General features: G+C 41.4%; 1 protein-coding gene across 1 annotated transcript in view; it reads left to right on the forward strand.

Annotated features, from left to right (window-relative positions):
* med13a (mediator complex subunit 13a) overlaps nt 1-21,028 on the forward strand; it is a 145,704-nt gene that overhangs the window by 19,334 nt on the left and 105,342 nt on the right. The window contains exon 2 of the mRNA XM_038297763.1: nt 6,758-6,992. Coding sequence (XP_038153691.1) covers nt 6,758-6,992 — 235 coding nt within the window. The remainder of the gene's footprint in view (nt 1-6,757; nt 6,993-21,028) is intronic.

Here is a 21,028-nt window from a genome sequence, read left to right on the forward strand (position 1 = left end):
ATGTGTTGCGTGTGTTTAGGTAAACATGGGTAGAGTGTCGGCACTTGGTCGATAAGCAGCGGCCCGACCAGCAGTGAAGCGTAATGTTCCTGTTTTAACACTTAATAACCCTGCTGGTGATTTAATGCCTGGGAGGATTGTTTTTTTGTTTTTTTTTCATCTGTCTTTTATGCATAAAGACAGACTCCACCACCAGCAGACCTCTCTAATAATACAGATTAAAGGGCCGAAAACCATATTAACCAGAGTTATTCTATCATGATGTGTTTTGAACATTTTGTTCCTTAAAGCTCGTACCTCCGGCCTGAACAGAAGCAAGCGTCCAAATGCAGCCGTTTCCTGAAAGTTTTAGAGCATCTTAAGATTTTGTCACTTTACAATCGCAAATAATAAAAGTATTATTGTTTACTTAGTGATACTAAAACTGAGGTTTTTTCAATTTAGTTAAAAAATAATTAATAATCCCAAAAAGAAAATTAAAAGTTCTTAAATGTTTTGGAATAATAAATCTATAAAGTGTGTCATGCATTTCACTGCAGCCCCGTTTACTCAGATACCCCTGAATTAAATGCAGCAGTTTGTAAAGTGCATATTTAATCTCAGCTTGAACTTTAATGATCTATTAAAGGTTAAAGTAGAGATCCACTGATACAGGAGTTTAAATGCTGATTATGATTCTATTTTTATTATTTTTACATCAGGGGTTTTGCAATGTTTTCAATTCAAAAAGCCACTTTTGCCACCAAAGCTACAAAAGATGTTTTAATAAAACATTTAAAGGTATAACAGAAAAGAGGCCATTTAAAAGTAAGGGGACCATTAAAATAAAAAGAAAAGCAAGAGAATATTGTGAAAACAGGCAAGCTGAGAGAGCATTTGTAAATATGAAAGATGAAAAGCAATACAAAAGAAAAAAATGGATGCTTTTGCTTGCTGTTGTTCATATTCAACTAATGTAGAATAAGTAATGAAGAACGATTTCTAACCGCCTTAATATTTCAAATCTGATCTGATCTGGTTTCATTAGGTTCACATCAAAGGAACCAAAGAGCAACATGAGGCTCTTAAGCTGGTTTGCAGATACCCGCTAAAACCGATTCCCAACATGAGCAAATATTCATTTTTCTTCCTTTACTTCCACAATAAAAAAGACGCAGCCATTACAAACTTTATACAAATCTCAATTTAAACAAAAAAAAAAAAAGATCAACAAATTAAACATAAGATTATCAATGGATTAGCAGCAAGTGGGAGCTGCTGAAGGCACTAATGAATCAGCAAAAGTAAGGATGTATCAGCTGATGCCAATACAGGAGAGAAAACCCGGCAGACATGGCGGTCCGTCTAGAATCTAAAGAGATTTATTAGAAGCTTGATGAAGAAACAGCTTCATGAAAATCACAAAACAATTACAAAAACATGTCCCAAATATTACCAGATAATCTGGGTGGATATTTGTAAGGATATTCATGCTACAACTTTTAAGAATACTCCTTTAGATCCAATGTTTTATTACTACCGTTATCAATACCCTTATTTTTTTATTTATAAACAAAACCGTGAAACAAATAATGAGCACTGACTGGTTTTTTGGTATTTTTTAAACATTGGAACAAAAGAACACAAAAGAAACTAAAAGTACAAAATAAAACTCTTTTATAGAGATAAAACAGTAAAAATGCAAAAACTCTATATAAACAAAAGGTTATGAGACTGTCTTTAAAAGATGATATATTTAATAATTATAGGAGAGAGAAATATGTCGTAAGCAAAAAAATCTGCTCAAGTATACATTACTTCACCTGAACCTAAATTACATGTCTGAGGCCCCGTCCACACGAAGCTGAACCCTGGCCTAAACGCACAAATTTTTCACCAAACCAGCCTCTCATCCATACGAAGCCGGCGTTTCGGGGTTCTGTAAACAATCTTTTTTTTATTCAGCCTTCAGAGTGGGAAGATTTTGAAACGCTGTTTTCGCGTTTCCATCTTTAAGCTCTAACCGCATTTTTTTTTATACACGCATGCGTCATAGCGTCGCCTCTAAACACGCATGCACGACACAGTATCACAACAACAATGGCGGCGTACTGTGTTGAATGGTTGCTGCTCATGCTACTCACCCTGCTGTCGGGCTTACAACAGAATCTTCTTCTTCTGGAATATCTCCAGGAAGAACAGAGCAATATCGACGACATAGTTCAGCACCTGAATTTGACTGAACCACGAAAATGGACCCGCAGGGCAACCATGTATAAATATTAGTGCGCATGCCCAACATTTCGTCGCCTATTTTTGCTTTGGCACCACAGCGCCACTTACAGGCCTGGCATACATTTTGCAGCGTTTTCATGCATTCATGTGGATGCTCACATTTATTTTACGTCTCCGTCTTTACGACAAACGTTCTGGAAAATATTAGCGTTTCGTGTTCGTTTTGACTTCGTGTGGACGGGGCCTGAATCTGATTATATTTAACCAAAACATGGTGCGTTCATTACATTGACAGCATGAGCTTTGAAAGTCATGTTTACTTGAACATAAGGTACTTGCATATCAGAGCCAGAGAGTGAGGCAGAATAGCAGACAGAGGTAGAGGTGGAGTGGGCTTAAAAAGTTGTTGCTTTAAAGGTGTCGAGCTGGGTAGTTGCTGACCAATCACGTTGTTATAACTAACAAAAAACACATGGGAATCACAATATGTACGGTATAGAGCTACTCTATTAAAATGTTTAGATGCACGATGTGCAGGGAAATCTCCACCGATATGGCACACAACTATACATTTTAGTACAGCACTAGCATTTACATTCTGTCTTGGCTAAATAAGCAGGGGTATTGTGAATTGTCTCCTTCTTTTAGCATCTCTGGATGGATACTAGAAAAGTTAGTATCTCACCTATCGAGAAGAAATACAGTGACCGTGGCAGCCTTCAGCCTTCGCCAGCGTTCCAATGCTTTTCCGATACATATTCTGGTCTTGGCTCTTTCTTCTTCAGCCTTCCTCTTGGCATCGGCAACTTCACATAATTTCCTTCCGCTGCTATCCAGGCAATATGGAAGACTGACCTAAGTGACTCGCAGACCAGTTAGGATTCGTTTATATGTCAAGGTCCACGCACAGGGGGAGGGACAACCAGACAACCATGATTGACGTGTCAGGAACTAATCGTGTACAATGGACTGTCTTTTGTGATTGGTTGGGGTTATTCATCGGTTTCTCACAGTAGCGGGGACCATTTATTTAAGTTTTACTTCCAGACCTTCTATTTCACTGTTTGCTAAGCAGCTGTGGGGAGATCTTCAAGCCACATGGTAAAAAATGCGTCAGAAAAGATCTTCTATAGTGGAAAGAAAGGAAGCCATCGTTTGAATTTAGCCTGAAGTTTTAAACTTTAAGTCTGAAATGGAAACGGCTAACGTGGAGGAATGAAGTCACCAGAGTATAGATGGCAGGTTATACTTCTACAACTGCACACATCAATTGTTGCCTGGGTCTGGTCGCGAACCAGTTTTGCTGGTATGCTTCTGCACCGTCTGTCTGGAATTTCTAGGGACACACAGCAGTTTCATCATCTTCTGACAGATGTGTCTGCTAGATGGCTCTAGAGTTGCTAGGCATCAAAGAGGAACAGGTTCCATTAATGGAGTTGGCAAAAAGACTGATTAAACTTTCGTCGTAGTTGTCCATTGTTCCTCGGTTTTTAAAAATGGCGTGCCCGGCACCGAATCAAGGAGGACGACCACACAGACATAGGCCTGTCACGATAACAAATTTTGCTGATCGATTAATTGCGATAAACTATAATATTGTTTGAAGACACTGATTTAATGGAAATTACCGTATTTTCACGACTATAAGGCGCACTTAAACGTCTTTTTTTTCCCTCAAAATGTGCGGTGCGCCCTTTGGTGCGGTGCGCCCTATGTGTGTTGTAACTGCGACTTTTGAGACCACCTCATTGAGGAGATGATGAAAGAGTGGCTGAATGTAAGGAGACCAGGTGTTTTTTTTCCACTCATCACCATCGCTGTTAATATGTGACTCCATGCGTGCCCATCTCACAGCTGATGTGAAAAACATGGGGAAACAAATTAACGCTGTGCTCGCTGTTCAACCGCTCGACATCGGTGTGAACCGGACCCAGCAGGTGCAGCAGAAGCAGCGAGTTTACATGCAAAGTCAATGGTTGACGCGCGTATAGGTGCAGCAAAAAGCGCGTTTTGAGCAGCAGCCGCAGCGCCTCGGGAGCGTCTAAGTATCTGACGCACCGCCAACACGCTGCTGCTGCTCGAGATGGAAAAATTGAAGTTTTGCTGCTGGACGCGCCGCATCAACCAATCAGAGAAGCTGATCTGGGAGCTGACAGCGAGACAGACACAGCGCTCTGATGACATTAACGCAAATGAAAAAGGCTGGAGATGATGAAAGCCAGGTGTATGTGAGGAGACCAGGTGCTTTTTTCCACGCATCACCATCGCTGCGTGCCCATCTCACAGCCGATGTGGAAAAAAAAAGGTGAATCAAATGGATGCTGTGCTCGCCGTTATCCCGGGGGTCTGACAAAGGAACTTCAACCGCTCGACATCGGTGTGAAGCGGCCGTTCATAGTAAGGCTGCGAGCGGCGTGGGAGCGATGGATGACAGACGGAGACCACAGTTTCAGGATAAGTGGAAGGCAGCGCTGGGCAAGTTACGCCACCGTTTGCGGATGGATTGTAGATGCTTGGACTAACGTGTCTGCTGGCTCTGTTGTTCAAGCTTTTGCAAAAGCCGGCATCATTTCTGAGGAGCCGCGCTGCACGGAAAGTGACTCTGACAGCGAAGAATGGGAAACTGGCATGTCTGATTTAGCGCAGCTGTTTAATTCAGAAACAGAGGAGGATGACTTTGATGGGTTTGATTAATACTTTGTAATAAATACATGAATAAAGCACAAACATACTCAGTTTTGCTCCCGCTCTATTTTTCTACCTGAAAACTTAATTCAACAGCAGCCTCTGGGCGGGTCTCCTCCTCTTCACCGCGGCGGCTGGCAGGTGTTTTTTCATCTAAATAATCTAAATCTTGCAGCTATATTTGCTGTGATCAGTGGGAATAAAGTAGTTTTAATATGTTTTTAAGTGAGAAAGGCCACCTGAAAACTTAATTGCAGTCAGTTCATCCAGATTATCTATTTCTGTCGGAGGCGCTCAGACCCCCACATACCAGCGGTGCACCGACAGCAGAAATCCATTCAACAGCGGCCTCACCGCGGTGGCTGGCAGGTGTTTTTCATCTAAATAATTTAAACTGCAGGCACCAGGATACCGGCAATAAAAGCGAACATATTCCGTCGGCAGGTTTCAGGATTTTAAGTTAATTTAGGAGTCATCACAGCTCTCTCATCTGCGATGTGTCTGTCTCACGGCCAGCTCGCAGGTTTGATTAATACTTTGTAATAAATACATGAATAAAGCACAGTCATACTCAGTTTTGGGCCCGCTGTATTTTTAAAATACGCAGTAGAGGTATTTAAAGGTAGTAGAGGACATGTACCTGTATATAAAAAATGCGCCCTATAGTCCGGTGCGCCTTATGTGTGTGTTAAATACAGAAATGGCACACATAACTGAGAGTGCGCCTTTTAGTACGGTGCGCCTTATGGTCGTGAAAATACGGTACGTAATAATGCATGCATTTTCCCGCCAAAGATAAACACACTTTATTTTCAACAGAACACTTAACACTAGAACTGGTTAACAAAATAAAATGAGAAATAAAAATCAAATGGACTCAGTCTCTGTTAACTTAAAATACACTTGAATAAAAACTAAACACAAGATAAAACCACAGTGAAAATAAAAACGTATATACAAAATATCACGTTGGTGATATGCATGTTTTCTGGGGAATTCATACTGTCTATCAAATGTCTGCAACATTTTTCAATATGCCAGCTTTTCAACAATATTAAATGGGAGCATCTCTTTAGCAATTAAATGAACTACGCTGTCTGTGAGCGCGCGCCACTTTGCGCCGTCCTTTTTGTATTCTGCCTGTCGATTAATTGCTTCAGTGATGGTGGACTGTCGCGAACTTGAAGACACAGACGGGGCACCGCTTGTACTTTTTGTCCCCAGCTGGAGAAACTTTGCTGGGCGGTTGTGCTTAAGGTGCGTGTGTAGGTTGGTTTTATTGCTGCTCTTAGTTGCTACTGTTTTATGACAAATCTGACATACTGGCTCGCATAGGTTCAACGGTTCGCCTCGGTCATTTGGTTTGAATCCGAAATACTCCAACACTGCGTAGTCGGGATTTCTTTGAGATGACGGTTGCAGAACATCTGCGCAGGGAGCGTGGGTGTGCACAGAGGCTATGCGTCAGAAGCATAAAGTGGCCTTAAATCAAACACTGTAAATCAGTCTACATATGCCTTAGTAAACATGGTGGTGGCTGCATCAGGGTTTGGGAATTCATTTTTTCAGGGAGGCTTATTGGACCTGATGGGCAGATGAATGAGGCTTAAAGTAAAAGATGTAGAGAAAAACAAGAATGCTTCTATAAGCCTCTGTATGTTCCATTCATTTTCTCTCTTTGCATATTCCTAGGACAGTAATCATCTAGTCACAGGAAGTGCTACCTCATCAAAGAGAGATGATATCTACCTTTTTAACAGTGCTCAGCAGCCTCCTCCCTCCAAAGTGCTGAATTGGATCTGAACCAGTAAATCCTTTCCTCTAACCATCTTCTCTCCCCCTCCCCTCTCTGCTGCAGGCTGACTTGACGGGGATCAGATGGAAGAAGTTTGTGTGGCAGGGCCCCACCTCTGCTCCCATCCTCTTCCCGGTGACGGAGGAGGACCCCATCCTGTGCAGCTTCAGCCGCTGCCTTAAGGCCGACGTGCTGAGCGTGTGGCGGCGCAGCCAGCGGCAGGGCTGGAGAGAGCTCTGGCTCTTCTGGTGGGGGGACGACCCCAACTTCGCTAATCTGATCCACCACGAGCTGGCAGGTAAGGAGCCTTTAGCGTCGATCCAGCTGTGCTGTTGGACCCTGTTTTAGTCTCTGTGCTTCAGAGGTTGCAGAGCACTGCCCGGGGTGGTAGTAGCTTTAATGAAACCGGGCAGTGTGGGGAAGAAAGAAGGTCTTTAAGAGAAAATAATCGACTCTGCTCCTACAAGAGCAAGAAAAAAAAGTCCTGTGGATATAAAATTCTCTCTCTTACCTGTGAGCCTCTGAGATTAACTCAAGGTTATGAAGCTATAAAGGAAGGATTGCTGTAAGAGATGAAGGAAAAACGCAGAGCTCAGAGCTTTTAAAAAGGAAACACTTGATTTGAAGATTTGTTATTGATTGAGTCATAGAAAATGATTGTCAGAAAGGCACCGGAGGGATGCCCTGTAATTGAGAGCAATAAGGACGTGTTGTTATCTGTGTGATTCCACCTTGCCTTTATCGCTCAGCCAACTGATAATCTGTCCAGTGCCAACATCTGCAGGGCATCCTCCGCTCCTCAGAGATGCCTGGGATTCTGCGCTTCACCTTTTCTTTCTTAGGCGTAGAGTCGAGGGTCGCTCGTCCTCAGAAGAGGCTCAGGTGGGCAGCCGCTGCTCGGGTGAGAAGTACAGTATGTGCAGGCATCCATGCAGAAAGGAGGCAGTTTACTTTTTTTTCCCTTTTAGAGTAAGAACAGTGTGGTTTGCAGTCTGTGACCCTCGTTCATTATCAGACTGTGCGCCTGAAGTGGACTCAGAATGGAAGCCGAAGGCTACGAATGGCAGCTCATTCAAGCCTGACGCCTGCTGGTAATAACCCGAAGCGGTTGGCTTAGGGCCTCTGATGGAGGGCGCTTCTTTTTAAGCAGCAGGGATGTTTTTTTTTTTTTTGGAGCATCTTTATTTGTTCTGAAAGAACATGAAACATATCTAAAGTGTTGAATGTAAATGAACGCTTGGTCTGACGTTGTAACCTCTGGAATGCTTTCAGTCTGCTCCCTTTGGAAGCAATCACAAATGCATCAGCTGCTTTGTGTTTGTTTGTTTGTTTGATTATTGACTGTTTCCTATACCCTACTTCTTATGTTTGAATGTTTAGGATTAAATCTGTGTATTCCTCCTGCTACCAGTGGTGCCACTGAGCCCAGGTCAAATCCAGAACAACCAACTTCTGTGTTTTGGTTCATTGTTGCCCCTTTAAAGCACCTGTTGTTAATTTCCTTCATATCAAAATATTTTACTCTAATTAACAACAAACTGACTGAATCGATACTTTGGAAGTTGATCTGACTTGGTATAATAATCTGATTTATTTGTCGAAAGATTTAAGGACTTTGTTTACTGCTGGTGCAGAGATGCCATGTATGATAATGTTAGCTCTCGGCGCTGCTCAATGCTAGCTGTCAGCAGAACCTTGTTCTGTTTGGTCAGCATTCCAGTGGCTAGTAGCTCTTTCAGCTCTGTATTTGAACATAAATATAATGTTTTTGAGTTTTATGTTTTTGTTTCATTTTTACCTTATGCTATATAGTGCGTAATCTAAAGCAAGAAACAACTAAAATGCAGATAAAAACTGCATCTGAGCATGCCTGGTGATGACGTCAGAGAAGCAGTTTAACAAAGTAAATGTTAAAAGCATCAAAATTGTCTCACAAAAGTTATAAAACATTTTTTACAGATGTGTATTAGAGTTTTTTTGGGAGTTAAGGATAGAATTAAGTCGTTTTAGTACCATAATTACATTATTTATAGACACCCGGATGAATATCTGGTCGGACATGCACAGAACGGATCGTGCTTCAGGGAGGGATCAGGTAGGGACATCCACCACCCTCACTGTAGGAGCCACGTTTGGTACGAATACACCTTAAATGTATAGTGGAGGAGGTTCTTTTTCTGGATGGATCATCTAAGTGGTCCTCCTAATAGGGGGTTTTCAGGTGACGTCACGCTCATGTGACTACTCAGCGCGTCCGCCATATTGGGTGGCAGCATTAGGCAGTATTGACAGTGAAAAATGGTGAAATCGTGTGTAATTGTTGGTTGCACGACCCGTGGAGGTGGAGATCAACGCTCTTTCTATCGCATACCAGCCGTAATCGTGAATCAATGTGAAAAAACAAAACAGCTATCTGAACAACGCCGTCACCTATGGCTGACACGGATATCCAGGTCCGATTTGGACGGTGTTAAGCTGGAACACGCCACAGTCTGCAGTGCTCACTTTGTCACAGGTAATTAACTGTCAAGCATTTAAAACATGTAAGAATATATTAATAATAGGGCTTGGGCGTCATGACGTATTACTTTCCGTGACGTCACTGAAAACCCCCTATTGTCACTCATTCTCATGATATGTTTACGCATGGCTGTCCTACGTGCTCGTCCCCATTTTCACTTACCGGTGAGAGTCTGACATAGTGAAAAAATTGCAAATCATCTTTAGGAAAGTAAGCTTGTATTATCAATGCAAACAGCAACTTTTAAACAGAGCGTGGAGGAGGAGAAATGGGCTTGAGCACGCTCTGGGATGCATTTAATAGGCGCTGTGCATGTGCAGGTCTTTTTTAAAAATTGTGAAAATCCTCCATCATACCTTTTAAGTTATGACCTAATTAGCGCCCATTTAGCTGTGCTCCATTAAGAAGCAGCAAACTTTGCTGTCCTCAGAAGGTGAGGACGTGATGCAAAGGTGGCGGGCATTATGCAGAACGGTATGCTTCCGTTACCGTCACCGGGTCGGGTTCGGTCGCTCCGTCCCCAGCAGCTGGGGTTCCCAGACCAGCCCTGGAGCTTGAGAGATTTGCAGAGAAAGGACATGTCGATGGGGTTGGAACTTCTCTTTACGTCCATTTCACCCACTGAACTATCGTTAATAATCTATGACAAAGTAAACTCGGTTTTGCATTCTGTCACCCCTTTAAGACGGTTTCCTTAAAGGAGCCAAGCCACTTTTACTCGTATAAAAACAAAAACCTCCAAACACCAATGCTCCTGTTAAAGTAAAGCGATATCCACCTATTGATTGTCCTGATACTGTTTATGGAGCCTAATACATCCCATTGTTCTGTATGCTTGTGAAAAGGCTGAAATCAGTGAACAACTCCCTAAGTATTTTTTTGTTTTTGTATCAAAACAAAATGTAAAACACAGAAATAAAACGATAAAATATCAAACAGGGCATCATTCTTTCAGAAAGTCTTTAAGCTACTGTAATAATTTGGATCGCTCTATATCATTGATGGAAAACATGGATTTGTGATACTTTACTATAAATAATGATCTAATATTTATGGAAGTACATGCAGCTTTGAAATAGTAATGCAGCATAAAGTGATATTACATTAATGATGGAACCGTATTTATTTAGCAGCCCTCGTTAGAATCACAGTATCCAAATGGGTTTAATATGAGACGTGATCGCTGAGCTAACAAGCAGAGGCAGTAAAAGTGAAGCAGCAATTATTTTACCACCTTTAGCTTCTAACTGGAAAAGGGAAGGCTTTCACATGGTGATTACTAAATACAGATGGAATGACGCCTCCAGCCAGTAACTGCTAGTTTGTTAACTATTACAATATTCAGGATGGTCTTATTTGTTTATTGAACTTATCGGCTCTGAGCCGACAGGATATGGAAGCACATATGTGCTTCATGCAGACACACAGCTTACTTAAAACCTTCCCAGTAAGAGATTTGAGCATACATAATGTGCTCTGAATGTAAAATAATATTTTATAAAGTTAATTTAGACATTTTTCACTGTCAGAAAAAAAGGTTGCACATTTAGTGGTGGGCCAACCAGTCACAGATCAAAACTGGTAAAGAGTGACATGAGTTTTATGGTCATCAGCTCGTCTATCAGCTTTGTTTTCTATTTGCTGTTCAGTGGCGGTTCTAGACCAAATGTACCAGGGGGCCAGGACGGGGCCAGTGTGTTTTCATTCGGGTACAAAAAAGCATGAAATAAAAAAACAGGGCAAGTGATACAAATATATTAGGGTAGCTGCATAAAGTGAAATTTCTATTCTGTCTTATTAGGTCAATATGGATTCAGAATTTTAAATATTTTTGACTGAATTTAAGTTAAAATTACCGTTTTCTATAAAATCTGAATTTGAACTCAAGAAAAATTGATAGATTCAGCTGTAAGAGTATTTTTCTTAATTTTTCAACAACAACAAAAATGTAGAAGATGAAAACTGGGATCCTATCTCATTACCACTGAAGGTATCACCTTAAATAATTAGTGAAACAGAATTTGTGAAGAAAAAAAAAGAAATAGATTTAAAGGAGCTATTAGTAACCATGTCTGTTCCAGCGTATATTAGGAATGGAACGGTTTATGAAAACCGTCCGAATCGTTCGGTTCGACCGTCTCTGTTCGGTTCGCGTGTGTTTCGTTTGGTTCGTGCGCTGCTCCTTTTTCTCATAGGTGAAGCGTTTACACTCCAGAGCAGAAGGTGGCGGTACTGCGACCAAAGCCAACCACCAGTAGTAAACAAGAAGAAGAAGAAGAAGAAGCAAAGCAGCGTAGCCGGGTGTAGCAGAAAAAATTCAGTTGTTGTGGAGAATTGTGTGGGTGTGGCGAGTGGGAAAGAACAGGAGTTGGAAGACGCGCCAGCAGCACTTTATAGGTCTGCTGTATGGGACCACTTTGCATTTAGAGTGACCTACGATGACGGCGGAAAGAAAGTTGTGGATAAAAACAGTGTGCAAGCATTGTGCAACACATTTTGTTTATGCTAACAGCAACATGACCAACATGTCATGCTAACCAAACCGTGGATTTTGTGAACCGTTCCACCCCTAGCGCATATCATCATTAGAATTTATTTGAGTATTATGTCTTCAGTACAGGAGCTATAACAGGGGCCAGGACATGATCTACAGGGGCACTGGCCCCCCGTTGGCCCCTGTCTAGAACCACCCATGGTACAGTTATTTTAAGGACTAATCCGAAGCATAGCAATCTCTGTGGAGATGGCCATTCCCAGATATCTGTGTTCAAAAGAAGAGCTACTTCTCTCCTTTCTCAGGTTCAATGCTGCATATAACATATTTTCCTTTCAAAGAGCCCAGATTTCTGTTAAACTTCCACTAAGTGGCCCTTTGATTGGAGAGGATTTCGTTTGTATCCTGAGATATTTTCCCAGAGAGAAGGAATCTAGGTGTACGATCAGCAAAGTGAGAGGCCTGCTAACGAAAGCATGCTAATTTGAAATGTATAAAGCTATAACAATGAGCCTATAGTTGGGAAACAGAGCCTGGGGCCTTTCGCACCTTCCTCCTTCACATCCAGTTCATTATCGGCAGTGTTACTCCGCCTGAGATGATTCAGGTTGATAAACTTTATGATGATGAGTCTGAATCTTTCAGTCTGCTCAAATGTCACTACTAGACGCCTTCCCGCTCCGCTGCCTGGTCCACGGCTCTTATTTGGACTTTCTGCTGAGCCTCCCAGGACATTCTGAGCTGTTTTAGTTGCAGCTTCTTTTTCAGCGTTTTGGGGGTAAACAGGAAAATCCGCTCCTGTCCTTTTTGGGGGGCAGCTCACTCATTCCCTGCCACCCTTTTTTCCACCGTTATTAGATTAGTAGCCTGTGAAAGTCTTTTAATTTTGAGCAAGTGCCATTTGTGCGCAGCAGTGTTGTCAGTAATCCCCTCTCTCCGGGGGAAAGGAGGGGGAAGAGGGAGCGAGCCGTAGACATGGGTGTAGTGAAGGGCGGAAAACTTGAGGGATCTTTTAACGTCAGGCTCTTAATCACCATTGAAGGAAACGCACGGGGAGCAAACCAGCGAGCTTCTTCTCTGCGCTGCTGGACGAACCGCCCTGCTTGCTCTAACACGATGAGAAAACCAATTCTAATCTTCCCCTGGCCATGCACAGGAATTATCCCCAACAAGCCACTGCTGTTGCTGAATTAAACAGCTCGCCTCCCCCATCTTAACAGTTCAGCATAGGCATGTATTCTCATGCAAATGATCCGTCTTCTGACCAGAGGGATCCAACATGAAAGATAAATAGCTGCCCACCCCCCCATTCCCCTGTAGGAGACACAGATTTTTCCTTCCTTCTTTTTCTTTTAAGTGTAGAAATCAGGCCTAGATGTCTGTGTTTGTATAGAGCTGTTCCGTTCAAAATTAAAATAACCTTTATTGATAGATATTCTACGAAAATGTATAAATGTCCCTATGAACTTTAGATGCAGCTTAATAGATTATTTATTTACTTCAAGATATATTAAATTGACTTTGTAAACAAGTCAATAAATCTTAAAATATATCAGGGAAGAAAAAGCATTTGAGTTTCCTGGAAATGATTGATGAGAAAGAAAAAGCACAACTAATTTAGTAATTTAGTAAACTGATCAATAAAAAAATGGAGTAAACTCTAAAATAAATTATGCCATCTTTTGAAGGAAGAAATAATGGAAACATATATATACAGGTGCTGGTCATAAAATTAGAATATCATGAAAAAGTAGATTGATTTCAGTAATTCCATTTAAAAAGTGAAACTTGTATATTATATTCATACATTACATACAAACTCATATATTTCAGATGTTTATTTTGTTTAATTTTGATGATTACAAATGACAACAAATGAAAATCTCAAATTCATCATATCAGAAAATTAGAATATTACTGAAGACCAATAAAAACAAAGGATTTATAGAAATGTTGGCCAACTGAAAAGTATGAACATGAAAAGTATGAGCATGTACAGCACTCAGTATTTAGTTGGGCCTCCTTTGGCCTGTATTACTGCAGCAATGCGGCGTGGCATGGAGTCGATCAGTCTGTGGCACTGCTCAGGTGTTATGATAGCCCAGGTTGCTCTAATACAGGTGCTGGTCATAAAATTAGAATATCATGAAAAAGTAGATTGATTTCAGTAATTCCATTTAAAAAGTGAAACTTGTATATTATATTCATACATTACATACAAACTCATATATTTCAGATGTTTATTTTGTTTAATTTTGATGATTACAAATGACAACAAATGAAAATCTCAAATTCATCATATCAGAAAATTAGAATATTACTGAAGACCAATAAAAACAAAGGATTTATAGAAATGTTGGCCAACTGAAAAGTATGAACATGAAAAGTATGAGCATGTACAGCACTCAGTATTTAGTTGGGCCTCCTTTGGCCTGTATTACTGCAGCAATGCGGCGTGGCATGGAGTCGATCAGTCTGTGGCACTGCTCAGGTGTTATGATAGCCCAGGTTGCTCTAATAGTGGCTTTTAGCTCTTCTGAATTGTTGGGTCTGGTGTATTGCATCTTCTTCTTCACAATACCCCATAGATTTTCTATGGGGTTAAGGTCAGGAGAGTTTGCTGGCCAATTAAGAACAGGGATACCATGGTCCTTCAACCAGGTACTGGTAGCTTTGGCACTGTGTGCAGGTGCCAAGTCCTGTTGGAAAATGAAATCTGCATCTCCAAAAAGTTGGTCAGCTGCAGGAAGCATGAAGTGCTCTAAAACTTCCTGGTATGTGGCTGCGTTGACCCTGGACCTCAGAAAACACAATGGACCAACACCAGCAGATGACATGGCACCCCAAACCATCACTGACTGTGGAAACTTTACACTGGACTTCAAGCAACGTGGATGAAGTGCCTCTCTTCTTTTCCTCCAGACTCTGGGACCTTGATTTCCAAAGGAAATGCAAAATTTACTTTCATCAGAGAACATGACTTTGGACCACTCACCAGCAGTCCAGTCCTGTTTCTCTTTAGCCCAGGCAAGACGCTTCTGACGCTGTCTGTGGTTCAAGAGTGGCTTGACACAAGGAATGCGACAGCAGAAACCCATGTCTTTCATACGTCTGTGTGTGGTGGTTCTTGAAGCACTCACTCCAGCTGCAGTCCACTCTTTGTGAATCCCCCCCACATTTTTGAATGGGTTTTGTTTCACAATCCTCTCCAGGGTGCGGTTATCTCTCTTGCTTGTACACTTTTTTCGACCACATCTTTTCCTTCCCTTCGCCTCTCTATTAATGTGCTTGGACACTGAGCTCTGTGAACAGCCAGCCTCTTTAGCGATGACCTTTTGTGTCTTGCCCTCCTTGTGCAAGGTGTCGATGGTCGTCTTTTGGACAACTGTCAAGTCAGCAGTCTTCCCCATGATTGTGTAGCCTATAGAACTAGACTGAAAGACCATTTAAAGGCTTTTGCAGGTGGTTTGAGTTAATTAGCTGATTAGAGTGTGGCACCAGGGGCCATCAATTTTGAACCTTTTCACAATATTCTAATTTTCTGATATGATGAATTTGAGATTTTCATTTGTTGTCATTTGTAATCATCAAAATTAAACAAAATAAACATCTGAAATATATGAGTTTGTATGTAATGTATGAATATAATATACAAGTTTCACTTTTTAAATGGAATTACTGAAATCAATCTACTTTTTCATGATATTCTAATTTTATGACCAGCACCTGTATATATATATATATTTTTTTTTAAAGCTTGTTTGTAAAGTGATTGGATCTTGAGCTCTTAAAGGAGCAGAATTTGATCTTCATCTGGTTCAAATAAGGTCTAAATATTGTTGATTATTTCTTTTTTCCCTTTATTACTCAATAAATATAAAAAATAATTGATAGATTTTATCTCTTTGCAATACAATCATTAGATGCCTTATGGTAAATAAATAAATGTAGAAATAAGTTAAAGCATTTGTTTTAAATGTACATTTGATTTTATTTCATTGAGTTTTTTTATTTAATTTTGATAATTTTCTAACGGTATTTATTAATTATTTTTTAAATGAAGCAGCTCTTCATATTTATTTTTGATTCTTTGTCTCTTTGTAAACAGTTAGCAACAAATCATTGGAACTACGGTGATGTTCTTCTCTCCTCTGGATTGAAAACATTGGTATTTTTAAGTCCTGCTTTTTCTTTGTTACTAAAGACGGGAGATGATTGGACGTGAAGGCGAAGGTCAAAAGGAAAATGCAGTCATCTGCTGCCTATAACATTTTATCACTGCACCATCACTACTCTGGTCAGTCTCCACATCTATTCATTACTGGCTGTTGGAGCCAATCTCCTGGGATTGGAAAAGGAAAAGTTGGGGGATGGGAGACGGCTACATTCACGGTGTCCGTCTCCTCCACTAGTTTGATGAACCTTGTTTTAGATTCAAGAAGAAGAGCTAATAATAGCAGCCCTATGCAAGCTTTTGGGTTGATATCATCTGGAGCTGGTTATCGCCTTTGTCAGTGGGCTTTGGATCATGGAGTCTTTGTGGCTTAGCTAAGTTCACAAGTGCTTTACCCCCGTCTTTTTGTTTGCGCCATGACTTTCCTCTGTGCATTTGAATCAAGGGTGAAATAAAAGGGGCTCTGTGTTGCACCTCAGGGCAGAACATCTAGTTCCAAGGGGAATATTTCAGTGTGCCGGGCATGTTGGCTGAAAGTTTCACTTTCTTCCAGGTTGGCCTTTTTTTTTTTATTATTTCTTTTGAAGATATATTTCAACAGAAATGTATTGCACTGAAAAGGCATAAAAAATAAAATGGCCGGAATTCTGCTTTGAGAATGTAGATGAGAGCATATACTGATGTGCACCAAATTGTTGCTATCCCAGGTAAGGGAATGGAAAACACCTGAAAATAAAAACTCTTTTATTGTAGTAGTTCAGTCTCACATCAAAAAAAGTATTTATATAATTGGAAAACAGATTTTTATACAATCAGATAAGGAAGATTAATTGGTGCACCTAAAACTTCCTTTTAAAATGTAGGAAGATTTAGAATCAGCAGAATGCATTTTCAATTCAATTCAGTTTATTTTTATAGCTCCGCTTCACAACACGTCATCTCAAGGCACTTTACAGTTCAACCAGATCATACAGTCAAATTGATTCAAAGTTTTCTATCTAAGGAAAACCAGTTGATTGCATTGCTTCATTGACTCAAAGGCAATCCCTCACAGAAAGCATTGTTGTAGCGGCAGTGGAGAGGAAAAACTCCCTTTTAACAGGAAGAAACCTCCCGCAGAACCAGGCTCAGTGTGAGCGGTCATTTGCAGAGTCCAACTTGGGTTCAAGGGGACAGAAGCAGACATAGAAATAGAAGCAGGGCAACTGTAAAAGGCGGCACCGTCCAGGAAACAAACAGCCAGGCAGACGAGCTCCGAGCCAGCTCCCATGCCAGAGGATGAAGAGAGCACATCCACTCAGTCACAGTCAGGAAAAACAGGACTACACTCAAAACAGGACGATCTCCAACATCTATAAACAAAGGTGTTGATGGCAGCAGCACAGCTGATATTTCTCTCCAGGATGGAGTCGCAGCCAAACAGGAACAGACGAGGAGAAACTACTATGAGAAAAAACAGAGAGAGCACAATGTTAGAGATTGAACTAACAGGTTCTGCAAAGTGGGAGAATAGAGATGGATGATGAAAAAGGGGTCCCTATGTCTATATTAGATCATTCTTTGTTGATGCCTTTTCCATTTTAAGCCTGTTGAATGGAGTTGCCCTGTTGTAGATTTCCACACTGGACCTAGTTGGTAATAAAGATCACTGAAAACAGCTGAAGCATGTTTAAACGCAAGAAAAAAGAAGTTAAGATAACAGTTACTGATGCCATCATCCCCTGTGTATCGAGCAGAGAAAATCTTCTCTTAGCGCCTTCTACGGCTGTGTTTACTCAAATTTTTGCTCTTGCAATATTTCCTATCAGAGGTTGAGGTGCTCAGTTTGCTTTAGTTGGGCTGATAAATCCTGCAGCAGGTCCGGTTGTGCAGTGTGTGACCTCCAAGCCTGTGAAAGCTGTGTAGTTTTTACCGGTGTTCAGATGTCATTTACGTGCCAGCGAGTTGTTTGACAGTGTTGCCAGTCCTCTAATCGCAAACCTAAACATATGGAGTTCATTAAGTTCTTCTGGGACTCTAACCAGAATGAAGTGCCCAGACCTTAATCGCGTTGAGAGCCTGTGGAGTGGGCTTTAGCGAAGGGAGCAGTGACCGAGGCGGGATGAGACTGTGCAGAAAGGAATGTTTAAACGCCCATTTTTCTGTATGCATTAACTGAATTGTGTTTGACTAGTGTCAATTTAGTCAGTGCCAGACTGCGTACCTGCTGCTTAGTTTCCATGAGCCCATATAAATGAGATATCTGTTGAAACAAACAAATGTGATTGGCTAAAGCTAACACCATTAGCCGAAAATAAAGTGAAATCCAAATCAAATCAGGAGATATTGAATGACTGTTAAAGTGACAGTGAAGCATAATTCAGTCAGTCTAATGCATCGTTCTGATATGTCTGAGAGAATGTTTTCATCCTAATGCTAACCAAAAATAGCCTCAATAAGTGGCGCTTTGTAGCTTAGCTCTCTATCTAGGTTAGCATTCCTTAATAGCAGCCACACAAACACCAGGCTCTTTGGCCAACTCGCTCCTCTTCCTCATCTTCATCACCTCATGTGATTACTGCATCCTCATCAATTTTAACATTCTCCGATTCAAACCGGAAAGATTTAACGCTACTCATAGCTGTTTTGGCTGGACAGAGCTAGCAGTCGCAGACCTAGCATATCTCATTCAACCAGAATTCATTGCTGTGCCACAGCATGGCAGCATACATATAAAAAATATTACATTCATAAAAATAATCAGCTAGTTTTAGTATTATATTTGCATCAAACTAAATATTTCTCCAATAAAGTCTATTGTTACTACCAATTGTGAGTTATCACCTAAATGGTGCCCATTTAGCGTCGCTGCATGGCGGAGCTGCGTCAGTGTTGCTGCTGTGCTCAGAAAGCAAGGAGGCGATGATAGAAAAGTGGAGGACATAAAGCAACGTTTTTAACATGATAGCAGAAGGCATCTAAGGAAAACCAGTTGATTGCATCGACTCATTGACTCGAAGGCAATCCCTCACACTAAGCATGCTTGTAGCGACAGTGGAGAGGAAAAACTCCCTTTTAACCGGAAGAAACCTTCAGCAGAACCAGGCTCAGTGTGAGCGGCCATCGGCTGAGGACGACTGGGAATCAAGAAGACAGAAGCAGAGACACAAAAGGCAGCTGTAAAAGGCGGCCCCCCCCCCATAGAATGAAGCAGAATGATGAAATAGGGGTCCCTATGTCCTCCAGCACTCTAAGCCTATAGCAGCATAACTATAGAGATAGCTCAGGAGAACCTGAGCCACTCTAACTAAGGGTCTGTCCTGTTTTATCTTTAGTTTAATAATTTGTAAGAAAAATACTTTTTGTTTATTCATTCAGTATTCAATACAGTTGGCACATTAAATTATTAAAATAGGACGTAGAAAAATAAATTCTGCATATTTAAAAAAAGCATTTGACTCTTCATGTTATGAAACAATCCTCTAGATATGAGAGAATAAAGTCTTTAAGCAAATATCTGCTTATACATTAATAATTTGTCGATCACTGCAATAACTTGCATCCCTAGTAACAAGTGATGCAGGAAAGGATTGTTATACCGTATAAATGTGCCACCCAATTATTGTCAACATGCAGCCATTTTCCATGTTTTCAGGGACGCTAACAAACCACTGTTAGTTCATGCTCAACCGTCCTGTTTATAGAAGTGGCAGATGTGTTTTCCTGCATCCCATTATATGCTGAACATGTCAAAAACAAACTGTTCCCACTCTGCCGGCTGTAATCGTAGAACATGAGATCAATTAAAATCTGTAGAGTGTGTTTGAGTGGTGGCCTCCATCGATGCAACATAAAACCATGCAAAGTCAAATGTCAGTGCATCTGGTTGGTAAAGGCCTGACTCAGCGGCTGCAGATCGGAGCGACATATGCGCTCTCTCTGAGCCCTGGCAGGAGCGATGACACACAACGCACTGTAAAACAGATTCAGTCCTGCGATGATGTAACAAACGGTACGAGCGCCGCAGTCTGACCAAACCCCCGCCCCCCCTAGGCAAGGATTCGGGGAAGGAGAAATGCCACTCACTCTTTGGACGTTCCAAGCGTTATGAGGTTGGACAACCTGTGAAAGTCGGGCAGAAATTTTGAATTCTCCACACATTGTTCAGCTGTCAACGCGAACAAAGTATGTCCAGAAGCATTAAATGGAGATTTGTTTGTCCCTTCCACGGGGCTTCGCCATTCCGAGGATGTGCATCAAAGTCAATTAGATCCACTTGGTTAACCTCAGCTCTGGAGTTGTCTGCTTTTTTCTTTCCTCCACTCTCCTTTCAAATATCTCCTAAACTCTGGTGTGTAAAGGCAGAGATTGATGAGTTGATAAACTCAGACCAGCTCCTGGGAGGGAAAAAAAAGTGGCCCGTGGCTTTTGTACTTGGGGATCAATTTTCCAGGGCTAATCTCCTGCCTGTGAACCCACCCTCAGCTTCCCTCTCTTCCTCCCGCTCCGTCTCCGTCTCCCAGCCTCTCTCTGATGGATCTCCTTTGGCTGGCACAGCGCAGAGGCTCTGCCATGCGTACAGCCCTTGCCCATGGGTGTAGCCTGCCTCTCTTTTTCTCCCACCATCTCTGCTGTCGAAATATTCTTTAATTAGTAATGGAGACTTCACAGAGAGGTCCCTCTCTCTTTCCTTGCAGATAAGGAGGATAAAGTGGAGGGAAGGAGAGTGCCTCTTGGCCAGCCGGGGTTCAATCCCCCAGAGCACCATTGATCATAAGCCATTAATCTTGCTGCTTAATGACTGACTGCTGCTCTAATTGCTTATGCACAGATGAGCAACTTTAGAAAAAGACACCTGTCATTTTCCCCTTTAGTTTAAAAGGAAAATATCAGCAAATAAAAAAAAAAGCATTAATAACAGCTAGGCTTGTCCCGATCCGATCCACGTATCGGATCGGGACGCCGATATTGGCAAAAAAATGCGTATCTGCAAAGCATGTAAAATGCCGATCCAGACTGCCTATCCAGTTTTTAAAAAAAAATCCGGTCCGTATTTTCCAGTTTCGCCGATTGAAACGATCCATTCCACTATTTTGCGCCAGTGTTCCCCTGTTTTGCATTTTTATTAAAACTTACAGTAATACTTGCACCTTTAACTGTTTACGG

This window comes from Cyprinodon tularosa, unplaced genomic scaffold (genome assembly GCF_016077235.1).
Source record: "Cyprinodon tularosa strain WSP-4 unplaced genomic scaffold, ASM1607723v1 ctg396, whole genome shotgun sequence".
Taxonomy (NCBI): domain Eukaryota; kingdom Metazoa; phylum Chordata; class Actinopteri; order Cyprinodontiformes; family Cyprinodontidae; genus Cyprinodon; species Cyprinodon tularosa.